The sequence below is a fragment of the Vidua chalybeata genome, chromosome 1 (assembly GCF_026979565.1).
Source record: "Vidua chalybeata isolate OUT-0048 chromosome 1, bVidCha1 merged haplotype, whole genome shotgun sequence".
NCBI classification, from domain to species: Eukaryota; Metazoa; Chordata; class Aves; order Passeriformes; family Viduidae; genus Vidua; species Vidua chalybeata.
In genome coordinates, this window is record NC_071530.1 from 148673561 (window position 1) to 148701504 (window position 27944).

The window sequence follows — 27944 nt, forward strand, 5'->3', positions numbered from 1 at the left end:
TATCTATTTTGTTATTAAGCATATTCACATGGAATCAAGTGTATAAAACATTAAATATTACTTCAGCTGCTATCAGTACCAGTAGTAACAAAATGTTTCAACCATCCCATAATTAAACAGTTAGGATGCTCAGAGAGAATAATTATTTCCTGTTTTTCTGTGGAAGACAGTGTCACATTCCATTTAGGGAAGAACTTTCAGCAGGCCTGCTATTCACTGCATAAAATAGGAAAGGCTGTTGTTCAAAACCCCAAATCTGATAGTTTCACTGGAAGAAACTGCTCTGATTCCACATTCGGTAAAGCAGAACTGTTCTGAACATGTTATGCAGGTCAACAATTTCTGATTAAGTTTTCTTTCCATAAACCATGCTATTAATAATTTTTCCATTATTCACTGTTTTCTAAAAAGCACTTCACCCCCCAAAAGGAAACGGTTTTGGTTTTCAAGGTTAATACAACCTACTCCTGACAACAATGAGCATACACAACTATTTGATAAATTGGAGGGAAAAAAAGACCCAATCTTTCCCAAGTAATTGTAATTAAACTCATCTATTCTCTTTCATTAATATTCCAGAGTGCCACATTACTTGAATGAATATTCATTACAGAACTGACTGGAACTCGTGTCCACCTCCCTCATGTGCTCATAATTTCAAACAAACTCTCATTCAGGCTGGGCAGTCTTGTAACACTGCAGTGTCCCAGCCAGGAAAGGGCCTGAATTTGTATTTCTGGTGCATTGTACTGAGCTCACAAGGCCTCAGGATTGAGATCTGTTCAGTTTGCTCTGATTGACCTGTCTGCAAATTTATTTTATGAGCTTTTAGATGCCACAACAATTTGTCCACCTCACCAGGATACTGTGTCTCATTTGTTTTAGTTGTGTGAGCCAACCACAGCTTTACACACAGAGTTACAAGAGGCAGTTACTCTATGGAGAATGAGATATTTAGGAACAAGATAATCAAGTGGTGTAAATAAATAAAGGCCCTGTCTGATGACAGACACTTTGAGAGGTGGTTGCAGCACAGCTGTACAAGCAAAACCCCACAGGCTGTAAATCACTCACCAAGAATCAGATAAAGAAATGCAGGTACACAGCTGGACAAAACCCTGCTCAGGGCTAACAAGAACAAATAACATCTAACATATGCTGATTTGGGATGTAACAAGGAACCACAGACCAATGAAGAAAAAGTAAGGTGTAAAAACACATTAGAAAGTGTATCCTAGAAAAGAAACCACCTGTGGCAAGTTCCATCCAGTGAAGGACACTTCACCAGCACTGGGAAGAGACCAACCTTACAGCAATGGGAGGGTGGCCATAGCTCCTGCTCCTCTTCCTCTGCTAAGAATTTGGTGTGTAATAATTCCAGCTGTTTTATTGTTCTTCCTGTAATGATTCAGTCTGGACTAATAATGACTAAAAGGTTACAGTTCCAATACTAAATACTGTACTAATACTCAACTGGCTTAGCCGCGACAGGTTTTACTTTCTCACTGGCTGTAAAACAATAAAGGGTGGCATTGGGTGACTTCCAGAGGTACCTCCAACCTCAACCATTCTGAGTCTGATTCTGTGAATGATGCCATATCAATATATAGCTGGATAAATAAGCAGATTGGAATATTTGTTGAACTCTCTGTGCTGTGTTCTTCTATGTGACCTTAGACTTACAGCTCTGCTATATTTGGGACAGATACTGCTCTGATTTTTGCTGTACAGCTCCTAGCCAGTGAACACAACTCTGTAATGCAACTATTAATTTTTCTTAATGGATTAGAACCTAAAGGTTCAAATAATTTTGTCCTTTTACTTATGTTTTTCACCCTAACAGTGATGACTAATGTTCAATAGACCTTGCACCACATATTCTCAAGACTTTTTCATGTACTGATAAAAAATGCCACAGGAATGCTGCAGTTCACTGAATAAAAACAGAAAGATGGTAACACAGCTAAAAGAACACAGTTTGATGCAGAAAAACATATTTCCGTTTTTTTTTTATTCAGAACTTGAACCCTGAAATTCTTGGATGACAAATGGCACAGAGCAACCCACAAAAAAATGGAAAAGTAGTCTCCAAAGACAGTGTGCTGCCCTGAACTGGGCTAAGGCCTTGAAAAGGAGACTTTTAATCCAAAATTATTATTTTAAGATTCTGGGTCTTCTGCAGTTCCTAGAAATATTTATGTCAAGAAAGAACACAGTCAACAAAAGTCAACCCATAAAATGCACTTTTATAATAAGTGAAAAATCTATTCAAAATACCTTTCCTGCTCGATTCAAGCTGAACCACTACAAGCAAGTGCCCTATCACCAGCCTATTCATCTGCCTAGCATTAACAGCTTGTTGTACCAAGAAATCTCCTCTTGACAAGAGGAAGTTACAGAATTTCATTCCAACTGTGACATCCAAACCACTACCTATCACATCCCCTTTCATGATTAAAACATTCAGCACAGAACCTCGGGGTAAAAATTCAGTTCACAGAACTCCAACAGGGCGAGGTTTCATTGAGGTTTTCAGAACTTCACAGGAGAAAGTGAGAAGAATCTTTTTACATATATAGACATCCATGCAATCCCTTACTCAGTGGAAATAAAACAGCCCCACATTCATATTAAATAAATAATGGTGGCTAGTTTTAATTCCATTATTAAGTTAAAATCAAACAGGAGCTCTGCAAGATGCAGTCAGGTTGCAATTGAAACAGATTTCTGGACGTAAACAGGCTCAAATGCTTGACTTCAGCTTTCACCTAAAGAAGCATCTTCAAAAGTAGCACATTTGCAAGCATGTGTTAAACAGAAACAGCAGCAGTCAACTTTCCATTTTAAATGAACAAATTTGTAAACTTGTTTGGAAAGAAGTAAATTAAGAACTGACAAAAATGACAGCTGAAAGCAGTAGAACAGTCACGGTATTTTTTTTTTCTAAATATAAAGCAAGTAAGACTGAAATATCTTCAGTTTCATTTATAAAAACAAGTTCTATTTTTCTTTTTTTAAATCTACCTACTTGTATGCAATTTTAACTGGCATTATTCAGTTTAAAATTGTTTTTCATACTGCTGAAGTTACAGTTCTCTTTTTTTTAAATCTCCATGTTTATATACTATCTTAACTGGCATTAATCAGTTTAAATTTTGTTTCATAATGCTGAATGAATTAATTTTATCTTGCAGTTTCCAAATTACTTCTAGGTTATGCGGCTCCAAACCTGAGCCACAGATTAGAATACTAAAAGCACCAATATATTTTATGAAAGTATACAATTTTCCAGGGAATACAGGATGGAATTATATAGAAAAAAAAAAGAAAGGACACAACAGGAGAATGTGAAGGCTACATCAAGCACCCATCTCTGCTTAGTAACCAGGTAGCCTTCAGTAATATTCCTCAAAAATGAGCAGCTCCATATCCCTCTGCTCCAAACCTAAACATTTGTACTCATCAAATCTCTTTCCTGTGTGCACACAAAGCCTTGCTTGCTATGGGGTTTTCTTCCTGCAAACTCTGTTACTGCATGTTTATATCACAGATCTTCAAACATTTGAGTAACTAAGGGGTATCACTAAGTGTAGACTACTTGGGCTTACAGGCTTAGCCTGGGTACTAAATAAATGGGGATATTTCAATTCTTTTATGTAATGGAATCTTAGAAAAATGATCTTTCTGAACACTTTTCCATATCATGCAGTCAGAATATTCCCAAATTGGTTTAGTGCATTATATTCCTCAGGTTTTTAAATCTTAAAAATGTAGAAACTCATAAAGGCCTTAAAACTGGTAATTTCAATCTTTTCCATTAATGGTATTCAAGATCCAACAGATCAAGTACTTTCAATAGAAACATAAATGTGTCTGCTGAAAAAGATCTCTCTTCACTGTTATTTCTGGAGTTTTCCCCACCATTTCGTGGTACAAACCTCCAACACACACACACACAAAAGCCATTTTATTTAAAATACACACTCCAGTATGTGGGATATGAAAATAAACTACTTTCCACAGAATATGAATCCACAAATGAAACATTTGCATGTATTTATGATATAGGTTTACCATTCACAGTACAATCCACCATGTGATATTTAATTAATAGGAGGGAATCATATTTGCATCATGTCTAAATTTCATTCTTGAAATATTAAATTCATACCAGGAATTCCTGCTTAGATTACACTTCAATTTCTTAACTTAAATCATGTCCAGTTCCATATAGGCAACAATTCTTTTCAATTTCCAACAGTCATTTTTCTAGACTCTCTTCAAAATCGATCATGAGTTGGTGGTAGGACAAGCAAACTCCAGGTTATAAATCACATGGAATTTAATTTTTGTAAATATCATGAACTCTCAGTCATGGATAATTTGCAAGCAAAAAGATGAGTTAATTTACACATGCATTCTCTCGCAGTCACTAATTACTTAACTCAGCTTTATCTTAAACTATATATTAATGGAAAATAAAAATCGATTTCAAATTAAATTCTCTGTGAGGAAATGTGGGCAAATTTCATATTAAATAAAAGGCTTAACTTTCAATTAGATTTTTTTAAAAGACAGTTTAAATTTCAGTAAGGAAAAAAAAAAAAAAAAAAAAAAAAAAGGAAAAGGCAGAAAAGACAGAAAAGAAACCACCAGAAGTTGCTGGGATGCTGTGATAATTTAAGCTGAATTTTATCCAAATAGCACACAAGTTTGGGTAGGACATAAGGATTAACACATTTAACACTTGCCAAGACTGCCACAACACTGAAATGTCCTCTTGAATTAATTTCAGAGCAGGTGCATCCCTACATTTCCAAGAACGATTCCAGCAAGATCCAGCTTGGAGAGGTCCCGTGACAGGGACGGGCAGAGTCCCCCACGGGGATGGGGACACTGCTGATATTTTCACATTGCAGTCACAGCAGCCATGCAGAACTCCAGAAGTTTCAGAGCCTTAACTCCTTCTTCCAACTCCCCACATGAAAAAGTAAAGGAAAAGTGAAAACCTTCTCAGGAGGAAGCAAGGGAAGCAATGCAATCAAAAGGGGGAACGTTGACAATTCCCTTCTGCTTATTTGCAGCTAAATCATTTTGTTTATATTACTGCTTAAAACATTTAGCTGTAGAAAAGAATCTTAATTCCTTCTAGGAGGTCATAGATTTGTTTTCACTCTGTGCTCTGAATATTCATTAAAGATGCAGGGCAGCAATTTGTAATAAATTATATGATCATAAGCTGATAGAAAGACCTGAAGAAATGGCACTGGCAAGCAATTAGGGGAATTCCTGAGACAGGAGGAAAAAAAAAAAAAAACCCACCAGCAGCAATCACAAATATTTTAACAAACTTGGATGTTATCACAGAATGTAAAGGAAAAGGCAAGGAATACTCAGATTTCAGAGTTTTTCCTGGTTATTTTCCTTGCAGCCTTCGTTATTCCCACTGATTGCTACTGAGCTAAAGCAAGGATAGGCAGAGGAAAACAGGACCTGAACTGAATACAAAGAGGAGATGAAAAGCATCATCCTGATACTGTTAGTTCACAAAAAAGGTGTATCTTTGCCTCATCACAGATAAAGCATTACTCGAATTAGGAACTGTGTATGCCCTGGAGTCAATTACGGAGAAAAACCTCATCTATTGCCAAATTTGTGTGACAATAACAAAAAAAGCCTTTCTTATTCTTCCTGTCTCAGCAAATTTGGTCACTCTGTCTCTTAATAAAAAGTATTTAGACATAAACAATGTATTACAGAAAAACAGACATAGGATATTCATAATCTCTTCACATTAAAATTCATATAACAGTAGGATGTACCCAATCCATATTCCTTTCAATTTAGAATTCCCTAGAAAAAAGCTCAGAACCTGGTGTTTAGGTTAAAAAATTGAAATATTGAAATTCCACATTTGATCTTCTCCATCATTGCAGAGCAGCCACTCCAGATCTGAACCTACTCCCTGAGTATTAAACGCTGCACAGAAACTCTAAACCTGTAGTGTCTGTTTTTCATTTAATTGTTTTCAAATCAAACAGAGCCTGAACAAAACCCACGGACAAACCTGCAAGGAAATGAATTGCACTATACAGAGCATAATGTGGAAAACACTGTTTCAAACCTGCTGCTATTCTTTAAGATTTTCCCAATTCATAAACCAGCAGGAAAATGTAAACCAGCAAGCTGGTGATGCAGAGAGAGAAGTATGGAAAATTTCAGTTTATCCTGGGTGATGAGCTAAAATTCAAGGGTTATTTTTAAGGGTCGGAAAAATAAAACACCCACCCCAACTCCAAACAGGTAACCAAGCAAATATAAAGGAATACATCTTTAAAACACAGGAACTGAATTATCAAAATAATCTGTACCTTCCTTCAAAGGAATGCAGCAAAGTAGGGGGAAAAAAAAGAGGGGGAAAGAAAAGATGTCAGTGAAGCTGAGAAACTGTGCTGTCATGCAGATCTCCACGCTGCTCCAGAGCCAGTCCTGCCTATTTCTTTAGGTTACTCCAAGGCCAACTCTCGGCCTGCCTGACAAAATTTTAATGAAGAGTTTCGCTGTTCTGGAGATTTTAACCATTTGTGCACAAAGGATGAACAGCTCCTCACTTTGCTTGCTGCATTCTGGAATTTTCAACTCCTTCAAAAAAAAAAAAAGCTTTTCTTTCTTAGAGACCAAGTTTACAAAGGACATTTTCCATTGTTTTCCTAATCCTGGAACTTGCAGGTTTTGGTGCCCAAAAGCAAGTTCCACTTCTAGAAAATTCAGACTCTGCTGGGAAAGCACAGGGAGCAGTGGCCAAGCAGTTTCCTCTCTTTCCTGAGATACACAGAAAGACTTTCTAAAACTTCTGAAGGCAATTAAACCTTCAGTCGCTGAGACAACTGCACAAAGCTTTTACTTTTTAGTTCTTTTTAGCAGGGACAGGAGCCAGATAAGAATCATAGAACTATAATTCCAAGATCATCAAGTCCAACCTTTGACCAAATATCACCATGTCCACTAAACAGCACCACAAAATTTCACATCAAGTCACTTTTTTAACACTTCCAGGGATGGTGACTCCCTCAGCTCCCGGGGCAGCCCCTTCCAGTGCTTAACAACTCTTTCAGTGAAGATTTTTTTCCTAATACACACTGTGAGTGTTTTGAAATAGGGAGATTTTGTTGCTCTGAGGAAGGAAGGTAAAAATTAAGATGCAAAATGAAAATGTACCAGAGTAGGAATCACAGACAAACTTCTATCCCCATTTGATGTTCTACATATCCTTAAAAAGTCTGATGGTCATAGTTTGATTTTTTTCTGAGTAAGATGCAAGCCTGTGAGCTGAACAAATGAGGCAAAGAGAGCATGAGCTGAGCCTTACAGACTTTCACACATTAGGCTGGTACAAGGTACTCAACAGATGGCAAGATTCCTGAAAAAGCCAGCCAGGATTTTGTACATGGCAAAGCAACAGTGAGTAGAAAATACTATGAGAGATGAGAAGAGACAAAAACAAAAACCAAAATAAAAAAGGCAGAAAAGCTTCAAAGAGCTCATTATATCATATTAACAAAAGACATTTCTAGACAAAGGTAGAAACAGGTAAGTGTTCCAGAGGAGGAAAATCAATGACAGAGACTTTGCTCTTCTGATGTTCTTTGTGCATGGGAGACACTCTGCAGGTATCAGAACTGATCTGGGCCCTTTCTCCTGTCTCTGGACAGCAACAACCAGAAGTTATGGGCAAGCAGAGCTATTTGAGATTCCTGCTCTCAGGCTGTCCTTCTGGTTTTATTTTCCATACATTCCTCACTGAAGTGAGCTGGATATCATGAGAATGGACATTAGGGAAACATATATTAATTTTGTTCAAAATGGAGAATGTATTTTTCTCTCAAAGCAAAATAATTAAGTTGATTAAGTTAACCTGAATTCCTCCTCCCTTTCTCTTCCAGCCAGTATTCCCTAAATATTTGTTGGAATATTTATGCCTTCCTGTTCCTCAGGAGATTCAACACACAGATCTAGGAGAGCCTGGTGTGATGAACACTCAGCTCAGCAGCACTTAGCCTGGCACTGCAGAGTGCAGAAAACATCTTGTTTTGCACACAGTTATGTCACAAATTCTGATTTTCAGGGGAAACAAGGTCCCCTGTATACAGTAAATAGAGAATGTCCACAGGATCAGTGTGTTACCATTTCCATCAGGGACTTTTCAAAGCAAGTGGCTTTCACAAAGGAGGTGAGGTGAGCAGAGCTGCCACTACACAAACATCTGAGGATTGGATTGTTTGGGTTTTGGGGGTGGTTGAGTATTTTTACTCCACAGAAACCATAGTCAAAGTTACTATTCAAAGTTATTAGTAAAGTACAGAGTTATAATTGCTCAGATCTGGGGACAGCTTTTGCTTTTCCTCAACTCACCTCTCCTAATTTGAACATCACTCCCAGGAATATTCACTGAAGTAAGTGGTGTAGAACATGATAATAAAATTATTTCTACTTTTTATTTATTTTTCAGTTAAATTTCAGCTCCATTCCATCCAAACTTGGAGATCATAATCCACACTTGGATACCAAGTACAAAGAACAGTAACAATTCAAACAATTTTACTTTTTTTGTGGTAGAAAATTTCTCATGGTGAAGTTATGCATTATAGTTGCATGACAGTGCCATCACAAAGGAAACCCAAAAGGTCAGTTTCAAAACTGAAACATTAAAAAAAATTCTCATTATAATTCATAAAACTTTAAAACTTTTCAGAAATACAGCTTCAAGAGCAAAACCAGCACTTTGAGGGTAATCACCACTGAGCTGTATAATAGTGAAGGAAAAGCAGTGTCCTCCTTCCTTCAGAATTTGACATTTCTGTCATACACAAAAGTTACGAAAAAAAATCTAAAAATAATTGGTCCCACATTATCTCATTTACAATAAGTAGAGAAAAAAGCTACCTAGGGCAGAAGGCCCTTTATTTGGTTTAAAATCCAGTGGTGGAAATTGAAGGTAAGACAAATTAGAGCTAATGGTAAAATGCACTTTTAAAAGGCTATTTCACCATTACAGGAATTGCTGTAAGGATGGAGAAAGTTTTCTGCCACTGCAATATTTCCATAAAATTGGCTAACTTCCAAAATTGCCTGCTTCAGCTCAGAGTTCTTGGCTTGATGCTGAAACCTCAGAGGTAAATTTATCAGGATCAGATTAGATGGATGATCAGTAAAACGTTTTCCACCAAGGCTACAAGAAGAGATTCCCAGCATCTGGATAACATGCCATCGTTTTTATAATTTAGATCATTTGCTCTCCATTTGCAGCTATTCCCCTCATTATTCTAGCCTGGAGCACCTATAGTCTACAGGAGATTACCAAGCAGGCAGATAAACTCAGGGAGAGGATTTGGATTGCCAACAGCACTGCACTGACCAACAAGAGGTAGAAAAACAAATGAAGAATAACACGGAAGAATTAAAACAAAAAGACACAGACAGTTGCCCATAGGGAACAAGCACCCTGCAAGGGGCAAGATCCAGAAATGGCTTTTGGTAAAAGATCAAGGTTATAGGCAAAGAAAACCTAATGCTGAATTTCTCCAGCAGTGAAGAATGCTGGATTTCAGATTATTTTTTCATAATCTTAAGAAACAAGATTACATCACCTGTTTCTCACCCTCTTCATGGGATGGAGCATTTGGTGCTTATTTTGACAATATTCCCAATTGTACACCTTGTGTAATCTTGGGCAAGTAATTTATTCCTTGTTCTGGACTGTCAGCTGCTGTATTAAATGGCAGCAAGAGTAATACTTTTCATGACTTGCACTATATAGTAGTAAAAATATTACTTGCATTTGCACAGTGTCTAACCAAAAATTAGTAGAATTTCACGTAATTACTCAAGGAAGTTACTGAAATGGACTGCTCACCTGGCTGGGCATTTGACACAAAGATATAACCTAGCTCAAACTAAACTTGATAAAATTTAGACACATTTGTTACTGCCATGAAGCAATCTAGAAGCTTCCTTGCTCCAGAGATTTACTTTATTACAAAATATGTATTTTAATTGCTTCTTGTCATTTTTCTTTTTCTCTTCTCAGACCTATTTCAGCTAAACCAATAATGTTTTAAGAGCCCCAGGTTTAAAATTAGCAAGTCATTCTGAGTTCTCTACTCTTACCAATCTGCAAAGTGTGATGTATTATGCTCACTGTATTTAATATCTATAGACAGCTGAAGCACATCCAAATCACTTAACAGTAATATTTCTACTAATTTATCATCAAACTACACACCTCTAAGTGGTGCAGCAAATACTCCACACAAAAACAACATTCACCAGTGGAAAGGATCAATTTCCCAATGTAATATTCATAGTACTTTTGATCTTCTACTACCAGAGAACGTGCTTTTTATTCCATTTAAACACAAGAACATTAGGAATTTAATTTACTCTAAGATTACACCTACAGAAAATCAGGTCTAAATGAATCACAGAGAAACATCTAAGAAATGACACTCTATTTGATCAACACCCTCAAATTCCTAAACTTTTCCCTCTTCACATAACATTTTTTTCATCACCTGCTTTTCCCTCTCTCACATCATCAGTCACTGCAATACACAGCAAAATCAGCAATTTAATGACAACACAGAGAAACCAATTTCATAAAATGACCAACAAAATATGAGCTGGATCTGCTTTATCTAACACAATATTAAAAGCTGCTTTTATTTCAGTCTCAAGGTTTTTTCCTCTTTGTCTTACAAAGAATTTCCTCTCCTCTACTTTTGATAATTTTAGATAATTTTCATTGCTTGGAAATGTCAGTATTTTGAAGTCAATCTTGTCCTACTCCCCCTAACAAAGAGTCAGCCTCTGGCTGATCAATGATAAATTTAGCACATCATCTTAGTACTAAATTAAAAAGCTTTAATCATGCTTGTAAATAAATTTACATTCTCTTAAGCAATTCCTCTTCCAGACCATCTTAATAAAAACTGGCAATGTAGAACATTTAAAACCTGGTTTACCCATAAACATAAAATGTGGAGCTTGCTGGGTTGATTCTCCAGTCACCTCCCTTAGTGAAACAAAGTTGGTAAAGCAGATTCTGAGGTGCCCTTTGAAAAATGCTTTGGCATCAATTACAGCCACCACAGTCTGCACTTCCCATTTCTTCTGAGCAAAACTACAACACCTGACCTACCCTCGTGGAGTCCCCACAGTGATAAATTACTAAACTTCATTCTCTTTCTTATACTCCTGGGGAAGGCAGCTATTAAAAATGCCACTTCTAGCTAAACAGAACATTCACAGTCTAAAGATTCTACTTTTCTTTTAGCAAGATGCTCTTTATCTCCTTGGCCAGCTGCCCAAAAATCAGAACAAAACTCCAAGCCTTACTATGATCTGCCTCTATGATTGAGGAATTGAAAATATTTCAACAAAAAAAAAAAAAAAAGTTATTTGAAATATTAAGAAATTGAACTTGCCTGCAGATTTATTTATTTATTCTCAAATAGAGAGAAAAACCTATGGCACAGTGTTTATCACAGCCTGCAGTACAGCTATGCCTCATTACTTGTCAATGCACTGAGTTTTGTGGGTAAAAGACCACAGAAAATTATTAAATCAATAAAATTTATGGAATTTCAAAGAAGTTCCATCAAACATTTGGAAAGACAACATTATCTCATGCAGGATGAGTAATATTTAAATAAAAACGCAGCACGAGGCTGAAACCAACTTCAGCAGCAAATGTCTGGATCTACAACACAAGCAGTGCAAATGTGCAGGGGTAAGAACCAAGTAAATAAGGCACCTGAAATAAAGAGTGGTCTTTGACCCAAACCCTGTCTGACCTACCTCATCTGTTCTCATTAAAAGAGGAAAACTAATCATGCAAGAACTTGCAAGTGCAAAATTAATGTGTAAAACCCCAAAGGGATTCTGAATTTGCGACACCTGACCATGGAGCACACAGCAGGTTCCATTCTGAGAGCTCCAGGCTGCAGGGGCTCTCTGACCTCTGGAACAACATTTTGAGGAAATTTATCATCCAATGCAAGCAGAGCATTCACACAAACATCTCAGTTTATCATTATTCTTAAAATTTCTTACAGAGCTGACTGGACTTTCACCCTCCTGTTCCAGATGTTTGTTCCAAACCTCCCTCCCTCTACTTCAAGTTTCCAGCTCAGCAGGTCTTCACATGAGCCCATCTTTATTATTTCTCCATTATTCTAACACAGTCAACTTCCCCTCCTATTCTCCCCTCACTTTCTATTCACCCAACACTCTCCTACAAAAGCCACCCTCAGTATTAAGATTTTTTCCTGACTTATCACAGTGTCATTATGGATGTGACCACCTCCAGCTGTTCCCATAAGCTTTGTTTATTGTGTTGGTGTCAACTTTCATTTTTCTTTGCTCATCTTTAGACAAGAAGCAGATGAAGTGTGGTTTATACAGGAGATTGCACCTGCAGGTACTCCTGATGAGAGATTGTCTGGGTATAAACAGGGTATCATCACTTGTTTTCTGAGTGACAATGCCCCCCCCAAAAAGTGCTTTTGACAGGCAGACAGTGAATCCATCCAATCTTTTTCTATTAGTGCTTCATAAAATTTTTGTTCCTCCTTTCATGTCAAATAAAATGGGGAAAATAGCAAGTTCTAAAACATATTGCATTGAAATTGTAGATGCTACTGTGATAATATTGAATGTAAAATACAAGAAAAGCTGAATGAATTTAATTTCTCCAAATCCAAGGGGTAGTAGGGTTTTTTCCCACTCCTGGCCCTAAGGAATAAGTTTAGTCAAGTATTTTCTTAGTGTTCTGAATTACAGTCCTCTCTAGGGCACAACAGACCGTTCCTTTCTTGAGAGACCAATTCACAGAAGAGAGGAAGAGGAGCGGAGAGCAGAAATTGTGTGGAATACTCAACTATTTATAGAATTCCAGGGAAGGTAAGCAATGCTGAACTGGGCAGGGAAGGAAAGTTAAAAGCATTTAGACCCAGACTGCTCAAAAATTGCCAGCTTTCATCCAGATCCAGATCATAATCAAATTTTGCCAGACAGGTACCAACTGCCAAAGACCCATCTCTCCCTTGTTTTTGCAGAATAACTCTATTTTTATAATCCACTTTGTCTCGAAGAAAAATTTAATTCTTGGCCAGGAAGGCAAGAAAAACCACCTTGCTAACCTGGCAAAGGTTGATGTGGCTCACAGCTCCAATCTGAGCAGGTTTCAGGAAATGTGAGTGGCCTTCTGGCATTCACATCAGAAATTGTCAATTATAAAAAATAAAATACGTATTATTTTGATTAAAAATCAGATTTGGAAGTGGAAGAGATTTGTTTATTTTTTATCTTCTACCATCTTGAAAGTTATTAGGGAAAAAAGAGATAGAAACATAAGACTTGACATGTTTAATACTGAGGGAGAACTCAGGGCCATAGAATTTACTAGCTTAGAATCCCAAAATAGGACAGTGTGGAAGAACAACATTTAAACTGGACTACATATTTGTGCCTAAGATCTCATTCCCATATTCACATTTCTTCAATGAAAAGGAATCTAAATTTCAGTTGTGTTCTACAGACTCAACATCTACTCTAACTTCAGTAGTACCCAAAATTATTTTAAAATAACAAAAAAAAATAATTCCACTTGTTCTTTTTAAGGGCTTAAACTTAGAATAGATATAAGGCTTATGAATAAAAGGAATTTGAACTTAAAGTATCAACAATATAAAGTTTATCCCTATTAGCAGCACACTTTCACTTAGAAGAGTAAAGCCTGAGAACTGAATAGAAAAAAATCCAATTATGGCCTCTGTCTCATCTTAATACACTGCTGAGTAAATCAGAAAAGATACATTAAAGACAGTGTGTTAAATTAAATTAGCTCTACATACTGTATTTTAACACTTCCTACCATTTACTGAGAACGCAGGAACAGAGCAGTTTTATGAGAGTACTTAAATCTCTCCAGCTTCTGCAGCTGAATCTCCAGCATTACAGCTCACATTCAGGATGCAGAGGGAAATTCTCCTGAACAAACAAGTCTCAAAACAAATAAAGAAGTCAGCCAAATCTCTTATAAATTATAAACCAGCCCTGTCTGCCAAACAACTGGCCAGTAAGCACTGGGAATGTTTAACAGCTTAAACCAAGGTTTTAAAATCTCACAATATGCTGTCAAAGTTTTCATCACCCAGCTAAAAGAGTTCTCCAATTCAACTCTTCATTTGGGTTGGACTGATCTCTAAAGCTCAAATCCATATGGAATAAGGACTGAAGTGCCAGTTTGTTTCTTCCGTCTGACAAGAACTAGACTACACCACATAATCTCAGCTTCCAAGTATGAAAAGCAGAGCAGAATTCCCCAGGTTAAAACTGACACTGTGTTTGCTGAGAGATTATGGCATCTGGTTAAATTTCTCCCTGCAGTTTTTTCATGAAGACATTGAATACTTGAATATCTGAACACACTGCAGTGTTACTCAAAAAGTAACAGATTCAGCCTCAAACCTGACATTCACACACCACAGCAATGGTGAAAGGATGAGTTACCCTAAGCAGGGTAAATCATCCTTTCATGCAGACGCACCCTGGAACAACCAAGGAGTTTAGACAAGGCTCAGCACAAAAACCCAGCATTGAACAGCAGAAAAGAGTATCTGAACATAATATTGCAGCCTGATAGTCTATTCAGCTTGAGAGTATAAGCAAGCTTTATGATGAGGTCATAAAGCAATTTTTACACTGAATTTATGAGCTCATTGTAACAGTCATTTCCAGAAGCCAGTGACTGGTTTATTAGGAGACAGCCTACAGCAAAATTGGAAACAGAGATTGCAGAGAAGCTCGACTGCAATATCCAAGACTGAAGCACAAAATCTGTAAGGCAAACAAGTAGGGAGGGAAGGTTTAAGTATGAGGCTTATAAATATCTCAACAAGGACATTTCAGAATCAGCAACACGAGAAGCATTAATTTACACTCACTTTCATTTGCAGAAATTCACTTTTATTTGAAGATGAGCTTATGCACAGCATGCAGGACTGAAAAATAACCACTACCCCTAAATATTCACACCAGACACCTATTGTTAAATCATGAATAAGTGACAGCAGAGTATTTTCACCACACATACAAATTGTTTAAGATCCACCCTGGTTCTTAACTTAAAAACTGCCATTTGCTTCATATATTAGTCCTTGTCAAACCACTCTAATTGGCACAACAATAAACCAAATGTAACCCAGAGCTCATCCTGAACTGCACCGTGAGGGACAAACAGCCCACAAACCCAGATTTGTTCTGCTGCCATAGGGAGAAACTCAAGAATCTTTTAAGGAGGTTCTAGGGACCTCAAAAAGGTTCATAAATATCAAATGTTTTGAGACTCAGCATCAAAGGGAACCTTGGATCATCTCTGTGCAGATACCAGCTTGTTTCATTTCAGACAGCAATGTCTGAGCAAAAGCATTTGACAATGAATGTAATTCATGTACTCAAAGACACCCAGTCTAAACCAGAGAGACTCAAATCCAAAACTATAGCAAATTCCTCAAAACCCAGCCAAGAAAATTGGACCACAGCACATTCTAATTATATCTATAAATTCTTAATTGACTGGATTGTTTACAGTAACTCCCTGTATCTATGGTTTGGAATTTATCTGGCTTTCTTTTTAAGCTATTGGTGGTTCCTATGCTGCTTCCTACTAAAGAGCAGTGTTAAAACAGAAGTCACAAGCAGAAATCCAGATTATCACAGAATGACTGCCTAAAGAGGCAAATACATCTCAGTTATAACAGGTAATTTTTTCTGGTCATTTACCCACTACCCCACTATGTTTGGCCCTGTACATGGAGGCTTAATTACGTGCATAGCCCAATGAACCAAAAAACATTTCTAATATAGTTCTAAATAGTTTTGAGCTCCATAGGCATTTTTAATCCAAGCAGATCCAATTGTTGGTTTATAGTAGTTTAATTGGGACAAACTCCAGGCATGCTACAGGTGCTTTACAGCAGTGATGCACATTAGGCTCAGCAGACAGAGACATTTACTCAGCAAAGAATCCTTTGATGCTGTTGGAATGTGTATTCCATACTCAACATAGTTTTGATCATCTGAATGGTCATTCTATCACGAAATACCAATTAAATTAAAATTCATTCCATGAGCCTGGCAACAGGATCCAGCATGTGCCTTCCCACCACACTGTTTTGCTACACATGTTAAAAACCAAGTTTCTGCTTTACAGTCCTCCAACATCCTTCTAACACTATCACACAGATCACTGGGAACCTGCAACTTCTTGGTTGCCAGGACAACTGATTGACAAGCAAAAAATGCACCAAAATGCTTTTTTTCTTCATGTCCTTGGTGCAAAGTTCTGCATTTCTAGATTTTTTAGTCCTATCTTGAAGTAACACTCCCATTGCCACTGTGACTGAGAAGTGTCTATAGGTCAGACATTCTACACAAAGCTCTCAATTTAAAAATTAATGCGGGACATTTTGTTCACTTAAATAGCAATTTTTTCCTCAATCATGCTAATTTATATTTATAAACAAGTGGGAAACACCTTACTATGCCATAAAACACAAAGGCTTTAATAATTTTGCTAAGACCTTTCCTATGCTGCAGTCATGTTTTCTGTGCTCCAGAATCAATTGCTGATGAATTAGCAGTGCTAATGGTCCTAAAGAAACACAATTACAAATTAACAGCTTCACCTGTTTATTGCTCAGATAGAATTGTGAATATTCTCACTGTGAAGGAAGCAAATTCACAGGCAAAGCAAGACACTGAGAAAAGCAGAGCCTGTGTTTGCTTCTCAAACACATGTGAAGCCAAATTTTGCCACATACAACACTCAGCCTAATTCCTGACAGGATGAGCTCATGCAGAACATGGATCTGTGCAGGGAATCTATCAAATACTGCACACAACACAACATTCACCAGAAGCTGGGAAGAGACCAATGAAGTGCTGCAGTCCATTATTTACAGTCTTTCTTATTTTCATCTCGAATTGTATCTTCTTCAGATCTGGCCATTATGATGCTAAATTTATTTCATGCTCTAAACAACAACTTTACACCTTCATCAGGTAAGATCTGCCACAGAAAAGCAAAGAGCAGCTTAGGCCAGGGCAGACTCTTGGTAAGCATGGTACAGCTTCCACCTACACAACTGTTCTTGCACCTACACTACTCTTCTTCCACCCTGCTACTTTAATTTACTTTTTCTTTGACTCTCTCAACTATTCTGTTTTATTACTTGTATGAACACCACTAAAAAAACCTCACTGCAAGAAAGCCAAGAACTCACAGACAAGCACCTTCTCACAGAGTAAATAGCATGAGAAAGCACCATGAGGTGAGCTGACAGCTCCCCCAGTACACCACAGGGACAGCCAACTCTGCAATTTCCACTCTTAGCCTGATCTTTCTTCACCTTTTTTGTTTGTTGGCTCTAATATAACAATCCAAACACAGAACATCAAGCTGTGCTAAAGGAAACCAAAGGGAAATATTTATGAGACTAGGAAACCTTTGTTTTTTAATCACACAACAAACCATAGCACAGTACAACAAAAAAACACAGGATTTACTTATTTTGATTCATTCCCCTACCTTGACGTGACTGAAATCACCAACTTTGCTGCTTTCTTGGGGATTAAGAGGTTTGGTCTCCACTCTTGGTTTGACAACCTGCCGGAAAGGACTGGAGAGTGGGAGTCCACTGACACTGATTCCATCTGGAAAACAGAACAAAGAGACTTACTTTTGCTTGTCTGATGCTAAGTTTTGTTCCAATTAATTTATATCTGTATTATCAAAGGGAGAGAAAAGACACAAAAAGTGGTATTAACCGTTTACACAAAAAGACAGAACAAAAGACAAAAATTATTTGGCTAGGAGAAAAAAAAATTATTCTGCCAGGTGATCAAAAATAATCAAACTTGAACACACCAAAAACGTAGTGAATATCACAGGGAAGGATGGAAACTGCATTTGAAATACCACAACAGAGATGTCAGAGTTAATAATATAAAATTAGTTTTAACATTCACAGTATTAAAATAAAAATCAAAGCTTGTGGTTTTCCATGACAGTGTGATCCTATCAGCTCCTTCAGATCCTTAAATTAATTTCTAGTACAAGGATTTCTTTTTAAAGTATATATTGTGGAAAATGACAGAAAACAGAGATGTCATGTTTTGTCCATCCACTAATGCAAAAATAGGTAAAATAGTTCTCATTTATAAAGGAGGTAGAATGAAAACTTAAGGTTTCCATTGTGAGAGTCAACAAAAAAAGCTTAAAACTACCCTGAGAGGAATGTCCCCAGTTTGGTGCTTACTCCTACTCTGGGTACTGGCACACACAGGATGACAAAGACACAACACAACAACTTAGCAGTTTCTGTTACTGCCAACAAGGTGTAACTTGAAGGTAAATAAATGTACTGCAGCACATTTGGGGTTCTCCACCCAACCAGGGCTACACTCTAAGCACAAACTTAAAATGTTTGAAAATTACTGCTGAATCAAAAGAATTAGAAGAACAAGAGAATTCAAATAAGGAAGCCTTAACAAACAGTAAAACTAGATTCACTATTTGCTTTCATTTAGATTGACATCCAGAGAAGAGAAAGCTTTTATTCCTTGATGCTGTGCAGAGCAACTGCAATCTACAAACACCAACTAAATACAAGCAAAATCTCATGTACAGCAGCAGAGACATACAGCTGAACACACAGGGAAAACCAAATTGTTACACAAAATTCAAACGTATTTCCTAAATTGCTCCTATGTAAGCTGGACATGTTGAGGATACTTTCCTCAAAAGAAGAAACCATAAGAACAAGATAGAACATGAAAGGGGTTTTGCTTCATTAAACTTCACAGGTATCCAAATGAGAAAATAAAGGGACTATTCCCATATTCCATTACTTGCAATTTCCTTCACTAATTCCGAAGTGCACCTTAGCACAGAATAAATATCCTGTTCTTCAGTTCCTGGGGGAGAGCAGGACAGGAGGTGAGAGCACCCTGCCCATGCAATGCAGCAGGACCATGAACAAGACAAAATACAGAAATAAATACAGAACTACATTTGATCACAGGCTTTGAAAGCTGCTCTTTCAAAATGAAAATTAGAAGTTTTAATTGAGGATAAATATTCTTCTCCAACTGATGAATGATTTTCACTAGTTCTATATTTAGAACAAAAACTGACACTGACTGGTGCATAAAATTGCAAATTAAAACATGAAAAGAACCAAGTATGAAAACCTGCATGGCATTAGTCATATTTTTCACTTTTTATATGGCATGAGCTTTGTTTCTTTGAGAGAAGAACGGATAATATCTAAAACAGCATCACAGAGATATAACTAATGCCTTTCTTAATTATTTTATCCTTTAAAATCCCATTTTATTTTTAATTTCTAGAGTGGGGGGAAGAAAAGACAATAGTTTAAGCATTTTCTCTGGAAAGAAGAAATTTTTGACTCTCTAATTTGTATCTGAAAAAGGAGGTTTTCTAGCAAAGGAGACATCAGGATCAAAGGGAAGCCCAAGGTAATTTGTTAGTGGTTGAACTTTCTGTCTCAAGTTTGTGGCACTCTCACAGAGCCAGTGCCAGGCACTTTGTTATGCTGCAAATGACTCAGCCCTTCACAGCCTGCACTGCTAAAGGCAACTTCTCTGCCAGAGGACCAAAAATAATTTTCTACCACAAACAACTATTTTTTAAAATTATTTTGTTTCTTCTGTTCTTTGATCAGGCAGCAATGGGGGAAAAGATCTTGACCAACTCCCTTGCAATACATTAAATAGGCAGAATGGGAGAAATCCTGTTTAAAACCCTGGTAGGCTGCAGAACTTAATGATGGCAGGAGAAAACAGTGAGCATCAATGAAGCAATTCTCCAGAAGTTTTACATTATTGATACTTATATTTTTTGAGATTTCATACATTTTATTTTCTCTCATGAAGTTTAGAGAGATGAAGATGCTAAATCCTCCATAGTTTTCTTTTGTCAATCCCTACTGTCAAACATCCTGAGCAGCCTTGCACTATAAAAAGTATAATTATCTTTCTACTCTGTCCAGAAATTTTCCTAATTTCAACAATCCACACTGAATATTTCCATGGTAACAGCATATGACCAACACTTTTTCCATGGTAACTGCAAAAACACAGCTTGCCTTTCCAACATCCCAGTCACTGCTGTCACAACAGAGCAAAATCTCTCACCAGCATTTCCTCTCTCCTATCAAATGTTAAGTAAATTGTCAATTTAACTTCATTAGCCACTTTCCCAGCACACTGCACAGAAGAATGCCACAAAATTTCTTACTTGAATGAGGCAAAGTGCATTCAGGGAGTTAAACCTGTAGATTTACAATGCAGTAACTGAGCACAGAGGGAAGAGGTGGCATGGGACAGCTCCTGTCCTGTGTCACACTGTGCTGTGCAAGGATCACTGGCCTGACCCAGGGGACGAAAATGGATCCACTTTTCAACAGGTACATCACAGCTATGGAGGTCCCAAACTCCACAGCAAGAAAACACTTAAAAATTGTTTCACTGACACCACAGAGGTTGGGATTCTGAGGCTGTGTCCAGGCAATTCGATGTCACACGAAATGGAAACAGTGGAAGGTTTTAGGCTGAAGTGCTGCTTCTTTCCAAGAGAATTTCATACAATCCCACAGCAGTGCAGACCTGCTTCCTGCAGCTTCCTGAACAGCAGCACAGGGACTCTGAGAGGGGCAGGAGGAGGAGGAATCCCAGAATCATTCAGGTTGGAAAGGCCTCAGAGATCACTGAGTCCAGCCTATGGCCAGACTAATCCAACTGGCCTGGAGCTGCATCCCCTCTTGCAGCCCAGGGATGTTTCTGGGGGGATTCTGCCCCTCTGAGGAGATCCTCTCTGCTCTGGGGAGATCCTCCCCAGAGTGTTTTCTCCAGCTCTGGGGCTCCCAACATCATAAGGATGTGGAGCTCCTGGACCAATTCCAAAGGAGGCATCAAAGATGCCCAGAGGGCTGGGATGCCTCTGCTCTGGAGACAGGCTGGGAGAGCTGGAGCTGTGCAAGAAGGCTCCAGAGAAAACTCAGAGTCCCTTCCAGGGCCTAAAAGGGATCCAAGAGAGCTGGAGAGGAACTTTTTGCAAGGCCATGGAGTGACAAGACAAGGGAGGGTGGCATCAAACTTACAAGGAGAAATTCTTTATCCAGAGCATGATGAGGCCCTGGCACAGGTTGCCCAGAGAATTTGTGGATGCCCCATCCCTGGAAGTGTTCAAACCAGGTTGGACAGGGCTTGGAGCAACCTGGGATAGGGGAAGGTGTCCCTGACCATGGCAGGGACGTGGAATAAGATGATCTTTAAGGTCCCTTCCAATCCAAACCATTCTATGATGCTATGTCACAGAATCACAGAGTTTTTGGAAAATACACAGCTTGATCATAACTTATGAAAACTAAATGCCACCTCAACCCATTTGTTTATTTTGTCAATTCTTTCCTGATTGAAATTTCAAAACAAAAACCTCCTGGTAGGCAACATCTCATAAGAATACTGTAACAGCTTTGAAGTACTTTAAACATGCAGAAAAATAGAAAAAAACTCGAGACAGGAGACAGACTCTGCTTGCTGAACTTGAATGCCTTTTCTTTTTTTCCCCTAGAAAAAGAGAACTGTATTCTCATGATGTGTGCAGAATTCTAGAAACTTGCTGTGTGCAGCAACAAATAGCAGAATAACATGAGAACGCACTGAGTCTGAGGCAATATAATCCACCCTCCACACTTCAGGTGGGCACTGAGGTGCAGCTCCTTCCCTCTCTCAAAAATGTGCTCAGGACCATCCCAGGAGGGACCCCAGGCAGCAGCACTCCAGGCAAAGTTCCTGGGAATGCAGCAGCTCTCTGGCTCCCAGGAGCAGGGCACAGCCAACATGTACCAGACTTGAGCTCTTCTTAGAAACCCCATTACCTTTGAAGACAACAATGAACAATAACAAATGCACTGTAAGCAAGGATTTATGTCCTGAGGTTGTTGAACTGAACTAAAATTGGAAGATAAATTTACAGTAAGGGTGAATGCCATGAAAGAGAACAAATGAAGTGTAAAGAAGTTCATAATAAACACTAGAGATTATGTATGCAGGTTACATTAGATGCTAAAATAAAGTGCCTCAACAAAGCAACAGCATAACAGGATGGCAGGTTTATTGGCCTGTATGTGCCAATAATCAATTTATTGTTATTTGCCTCATTTCTGTCTTAGTTATTTACATTGTAAAGATTTGGGGTCTGAAACACCAGCTCTCTGTGTGGTTGTGTAGTGCCTGGTAAAACTGGTATAGGCTGAAGTACTATGGCACTTACATACTTTTAAAAAATCCCACCCTATATTAGTCAAATCATGAGACAAGATGATTTATCTGGTTTAAAGTGCACTTGGAAGAGAAAAGGACACCTTATTGTCCATAAGTACTAAAGCTGTAATTCAAGAAGAATTCTGTAGTTCTCAAAAAAATTAAGAATATTTTTTAAAGTTACACAGTGATGAATAGTCCTCCACAGTCTGGAGGACACAGAAGCATCTGTATTTTTAAAAAATAGAATAAAAGAAAAAAACCCTCATTTACTCATTTTAACAGTAGAACCAAACACATCTTCAAACTGCAGAGATAAAAAAAAAAACTTGTTAGAAATTAAGTCACTTCAAAAGAATACTCATAATAATTCAATGTTATAAAGGCTACCAAGCTGAGTAACATGGAAATGACAGTACTGCAGCATCATCACCATCAGTGATACCATTATCCTAATAGAGTCCTCCAGGCTACTTAGTTTCTTGGAATAACTGTCAAGAGAACATTTAAATTCTAAACCAGGTACCATTCCAAAAAAAAAAAAAAAAAAAAAAAAGCTTTGTCTGTACACTATTTAAGTGCAGGGATATTTTGAAGTAGATAAGATCTGACCATTAAAGCAGAAAAATAACAAAGTAACTATGAAAAATACACTGGTCTTGCATACCAATGTTAAAAAATATTCAAGATTAGTGCTCCTAGAAATATGCTATTGTTTCTCTGCAAGCTTTTTCCCCCTAGAGCAATGCCTTAAGTTTTAGCTTTCATGTTTTCCAGGTTCTATACTGCAACAGTGTGTAACTCTGAACTTCATATAAAGTGTTAGCAAGTTGTCCCCACAGTTCAGTCAGACAAAACAATCCTTCTCCAGCCTGAGAACCAAGTACACCATTGCAGCTTCAGGCCCAAAAAGTGCAAACAACAGTGAATTGAGGAGAGCAAACTGGGAGGATGGAACTTCATAACCTGAAGCTGTAATTGGACAATTAACCCCAATATGCAAATGGACCAAAACTTATAAAAGTGTGAAAACCCCTGACTCGGGGTCCATTTTGGGTGGAGCCACAGCCTGGCTCTTGTACTGCCCAAGGTGTATCCTTTAAAGGCCTTTTTCATAAATACCTGCTTTATTCCTCTAACACTGCCTAGCCTCTGTTGTAGGAGCCTCTCCAAGCACCAAGAAAAGGGAAGGAGAGACTTAAGGCACAGATTTGCTTCTCTCTCAACATGTAATTAATTAGTTCCTTTGATGAGTTCATGAATTTAAATATTCTCACATTTGTCTTTAGGTTCCCTGTACAAGGAATAAATGAACGCTAACATTCTACATAATGAAGTACTCATTGCAAATTAATTCATTAACTCTGCAAAACATTGTCCCCACGTAACAGGAGCTTTTTTAAAAGCCTCCAACAAGTCACCACATACAATACAATCCAGAAAGAGCAGCTATTGTTCTCACCCCGTTCAGTGTCAGGGAAATGCTGAATTTCAGAAACTGCAGTATAATAGCTGGAAAGGGGAATTCATTATGCTCATAATGTGAATATCCTGTTGACCTTTTTAGTCACCTTAACAGGTGACAGAGATCTCACTGCTTCAGCTCCTTGCAACTGGCTGTACCGGGCAGATCAAGGGCTTCCCCTGCCTCACCCAGTGTAACAACCTCAGAATCAAATTAAATGCCCATGCTGACCTTCTCGGCCAGAGGAGGAACCCTGAATCAACCCTGATCTCTTTGGACAAGAGATCCAAAATTTCACTAAGATTTGTTGCAAATGTGGATCTCCCTGCATGGATTTCCCGAATCTCGGTCAACTGGCTTTAAGACATGGAATCACAGAATTGTTAAGGTTGGAAAAAACCTTGAAGATCATCATTGTTCAACTCTCAGCCCAGCACCACCATCATGTTCACCACTAAACCATGTCCCCCAGGTGCCACATCCACACATTTTTTGGAACACTTTCAGGGCTGGTGATTCCAGGGCTGGTGAACATGGCAACCCGTTCCAAGGTTTCCCAACCATTTCAGTGAAAAAATGTTTCCCAACATCCAATCTAAACATCCCTTGGTGCAACTTGAGCCCATTTCCTCTCATCTTGTCTTTTGTTATCTGGGAGAAAAGACCAACACCCAATAAGATGTCAAAATTCAACATAAATAAATGGGGAGAAACAATCCTAAACTTATACATGCAGTTAAGAGGCTCTCGGCATATCATTTCTGTTGAGAAGCAAGATCATGGAGTTGTGGTTCACACATTCATGAATCTCCCAAATCAATGTTCAGCACCAGTCAAAAAAGCAAATGATAAATTGTGCATTACCCCACGATTGTAAGGAAAGTAATATAAAACAAAATAAAGAGCACCATTAGGTCATTACATGAACACATAGATCAGCTTTGAAATAATGTGTACAGCCTCCCTAAAACAGACAGAACTGAGAGTTCAAAAGGGCTGACATGTTGATCAGTTCCCATAACAGGGACAACTGAACCCTCAACAGTTGGAAATCTCCAGTCTGCTGTGACAATACCCTGGGAAAATGCAACAAATCACTGCAGGAACCATGTTTAGAAGATGCTCTGTTGCCTCTCTCATGCAACTAAAAAACCTGAGAACACAAGGCCACCAGTGAGTGCAAAGCTGCTAAAAAGTAATTTAGCTGTGACTCTTCTTGCCACAGCATGTTGTAAAGTGCTGACAGGAAGAATGAAGAATTTTAGGAAGGAGAAACCCACTAAGGATGAGTAAAAGTGCCTAGAACCAGAGAAACCATATTCAGCCCTGGAAGCTTCTAAGCTAACAACAGTTGGAGGCCTAGAGGAAAACAGAAGTATGTGCACAATTTTTCCTGTTTTGTCCCACTGGAACCTGCCCTTAGCCAGTGTCACAGTCAGGATATTGGCTGGATGGTCACTGATCTGATCCTGTACAGCCACTCGTGGTTTTGCTTCCCCCAATCTGGAAAAACACCCAACGTTTTTCTCTGTGAGGCAGCACACCATCAACACACCTCAGCAATTCAGATTGGTAACTTGGTTTACTTTCCAATTGGATAAATGTGTATCATCAAAAACATCAGTAATTTATCCCTTCTGCACTATGTCCTGATTACAAACACTGCAAAAGGAAAAATGAAACTACATGGATGCAAAAATTGCCCTACTAAAGACATTGCTTGTAAGACACAAAAGTATTTTGATCATCACTGTAAATGTGGTTGGTCTTCAAAAGAAAAAGGTACCACAGTACCCTATGATTAAAAGTCATGTCATAGTTGCCATTGATTTTTCTTTACTGTTCTTCCCATCAGGCTCTTACCTCCTCTTTGGAAACTTCAGCATTTGTAAAGTTAAAAGTAATACATAAAAAATAAAGTAGCAACTAAATTTTCAATATATTCAGCATCCCTAATAACACTTTCAAAGGACAGAGAGTACACAGCACCCACAGATACCAAAGTTCCAACAATGCAGTAACAGATCCTACTCCGTTATCATCACTAAATGAGGAAAGGTTGAATTGCTTCAGCTACACAACCTTCCAGAGGAGCAGGAGGTAGTAGTAGGGCAAAAATGGTATTCAAAGATTTTGTTCATCTCTGGTCCCATAAGAGCTGAATGCAGGTAAACAGAGGCCAAAATCCAAATCCCAAATCCCACAGGTGTTCAGTGTCCATACCAAGAAGTTTCACCTCCTACAGAATGCTTGGGGTTTATGTTATTTCATCAGAAAAGCTCCTAGACAAGTGCAGCTTCAGAGCATTTTGGACACTGGGCAATGAAGGAAATTTTATATATATATGTGTGCATATATATCTACATCTACATCTACATCTACATATCTACTATGAAATCTCCCTTACCATCAAGGGGCATTTCTCAAGGTCTCAATGCCCTGGCACCCGTGTCTTCACAATGTCAGGGTGTGCTCTTCCTTCACTATCAGCATTTTCAACAAGCTCTGAACTGAACTGCAGTGTAGCAACACTGTAGGGTTTGTGCAGTAAAGTCCTAAAGTATTTTTAAAGTATCTTTATATTTTACATTAGGAAGGTTTCAAAACCAAAATCTTTCAATCATTACTAACAATTACTATAATTCTTGTCTAAATGCATTTGCAAGGTAATTCACAGAAAGCATTCCTTTTCAACCTGAATAAGCTCTGCATGTAATTTTGTTGTATTTTTCTGTACTGAAAGATTACTTATAAAGGTAATGCATATCTGCAAGTGGATCCTGGGAAAAAATCCAAATAACAGAGAATTTTTAATACAGGCATATCTTGTTTTGTCAAGGTAATTTAATCAGTGTAAATATATCAGACAAACGAAAAATAAAGAGTAGAGTAATTACTCCAGAAAGACTGTGTGTTTATTATAAAAATGAAATCATTATTACAAGTATCTGGTACTTGTAATTCCAAATAATTCTAATAGAAGCAAACACTGCAGCTTCCTTTTCTTCAAAGTAAGTTTAATCACACGGCACTTTCTCTGCAGTACAAATATTAGGGCGATTCTGCCTTAAATTTCAGTCTGTCACTTTAGGTAAAACTGCACTCAGCAATTATTCAGAATTCTTCAATCCTGGATAATTAAATAATCAACTCAATGCTATTTTTCTTTAAACCCCACTAATGTTTGTGAATTATTTTTCTTTACCCTCATAAGGTAAGGATACAAAGAGATACCTCCAAACCACTGTCAAAAAATATTCTAAAAGACAACAGGGCAAGGTCTCATGATGGGGAAGCTGGGCCTGATTCTCATGCCCAGTTCTCTCAAAATTTCACCCTTCAGTCTGTAGAGCTTAGCCAAGGGTTGTCTTTGCTTTACAAGACACAAACACTCAAACACGTAGCCACATCACAAATCAGTTGAACACAAAGGACACAGCAATTAGAAAAGTGTTTCCAGCAGCACATACCACCCTCCTAAGCAAGGAGAAAGGAAAAACTCACCATCACTGAGATCCTGCAGAAGGTTTTCTTGGCAAGAAAAGTCCAGCTTCACTTTAATGTTTACAACCAATGTTGCAATCTTTCCAGGTTTTAGAGGAAACTGGCAGAGGGTATCTTCTAGATTCCAACTCAAGAAATCTCCATACAGCTTCTCTGTATCAAAATAAAGTAAATATTTCATAAGCATAAGCCCCGCATTAAGGAAGTTTCAGTTTTGAACTGATGTAGAGAGTACTAATCAATCTGTCATGTCCTGTTTAAAATCTAAAATATTCAGAATTAATGTATTAAAATTAATGTAGCACTAGAAAGAGAAGTTACTGGGTACTGACACTGACCTGGAATCACACAGATCACAAAGCTCAAAATATGAATTTAAGTAAAGAAGATCACTATCAGAAAAAAAAAAAAAAACAAACAAACCCTGCACAATAGGCAGCATTAAATATAAACTTTAAATATAGCCTGCAGGGGTTCTAAATGTTCATGTAGTTTTGAATCCTACACAGTTCAGCTCAGGAGGTGTCACATGAATGCAGAGCACTTCTCATCAAAATAACCCAAA

The 27944-nt window shown here is 37.9% G+C and overlaps 1 protein-coding gene across 3 annotated transcripts in view; it reads right to left on the reverse strand.

The window, feature by feature from the left end:
- The window catches only part of TRAPPC9 (trafficking protein particle complex subunit 9), a 451119-nt gene that overhangs the window by 354505 nt on the left and 68670 nt on the right, over window positions 1-27944 (reverse strand). For all 3 annotated transcript variants that reach the window (XM_053951519.1, XM_053951609.1, XM_053951698.1), the window contains exons 16-17: window positions 27380-27532; window positions 17651-17775 (exon numbers count right to left, since the gene is read on the reverse strand). In XM_053951519.1, coding sequence (XP_053807494.1) covers window positions 17651-17775; window positions 27380-27532 — 278 coding nt within the window. The remainder of the gene's footprint in view (window positions 1-17650; window positions 17776-27379; window positions 27533-27944) is intronic.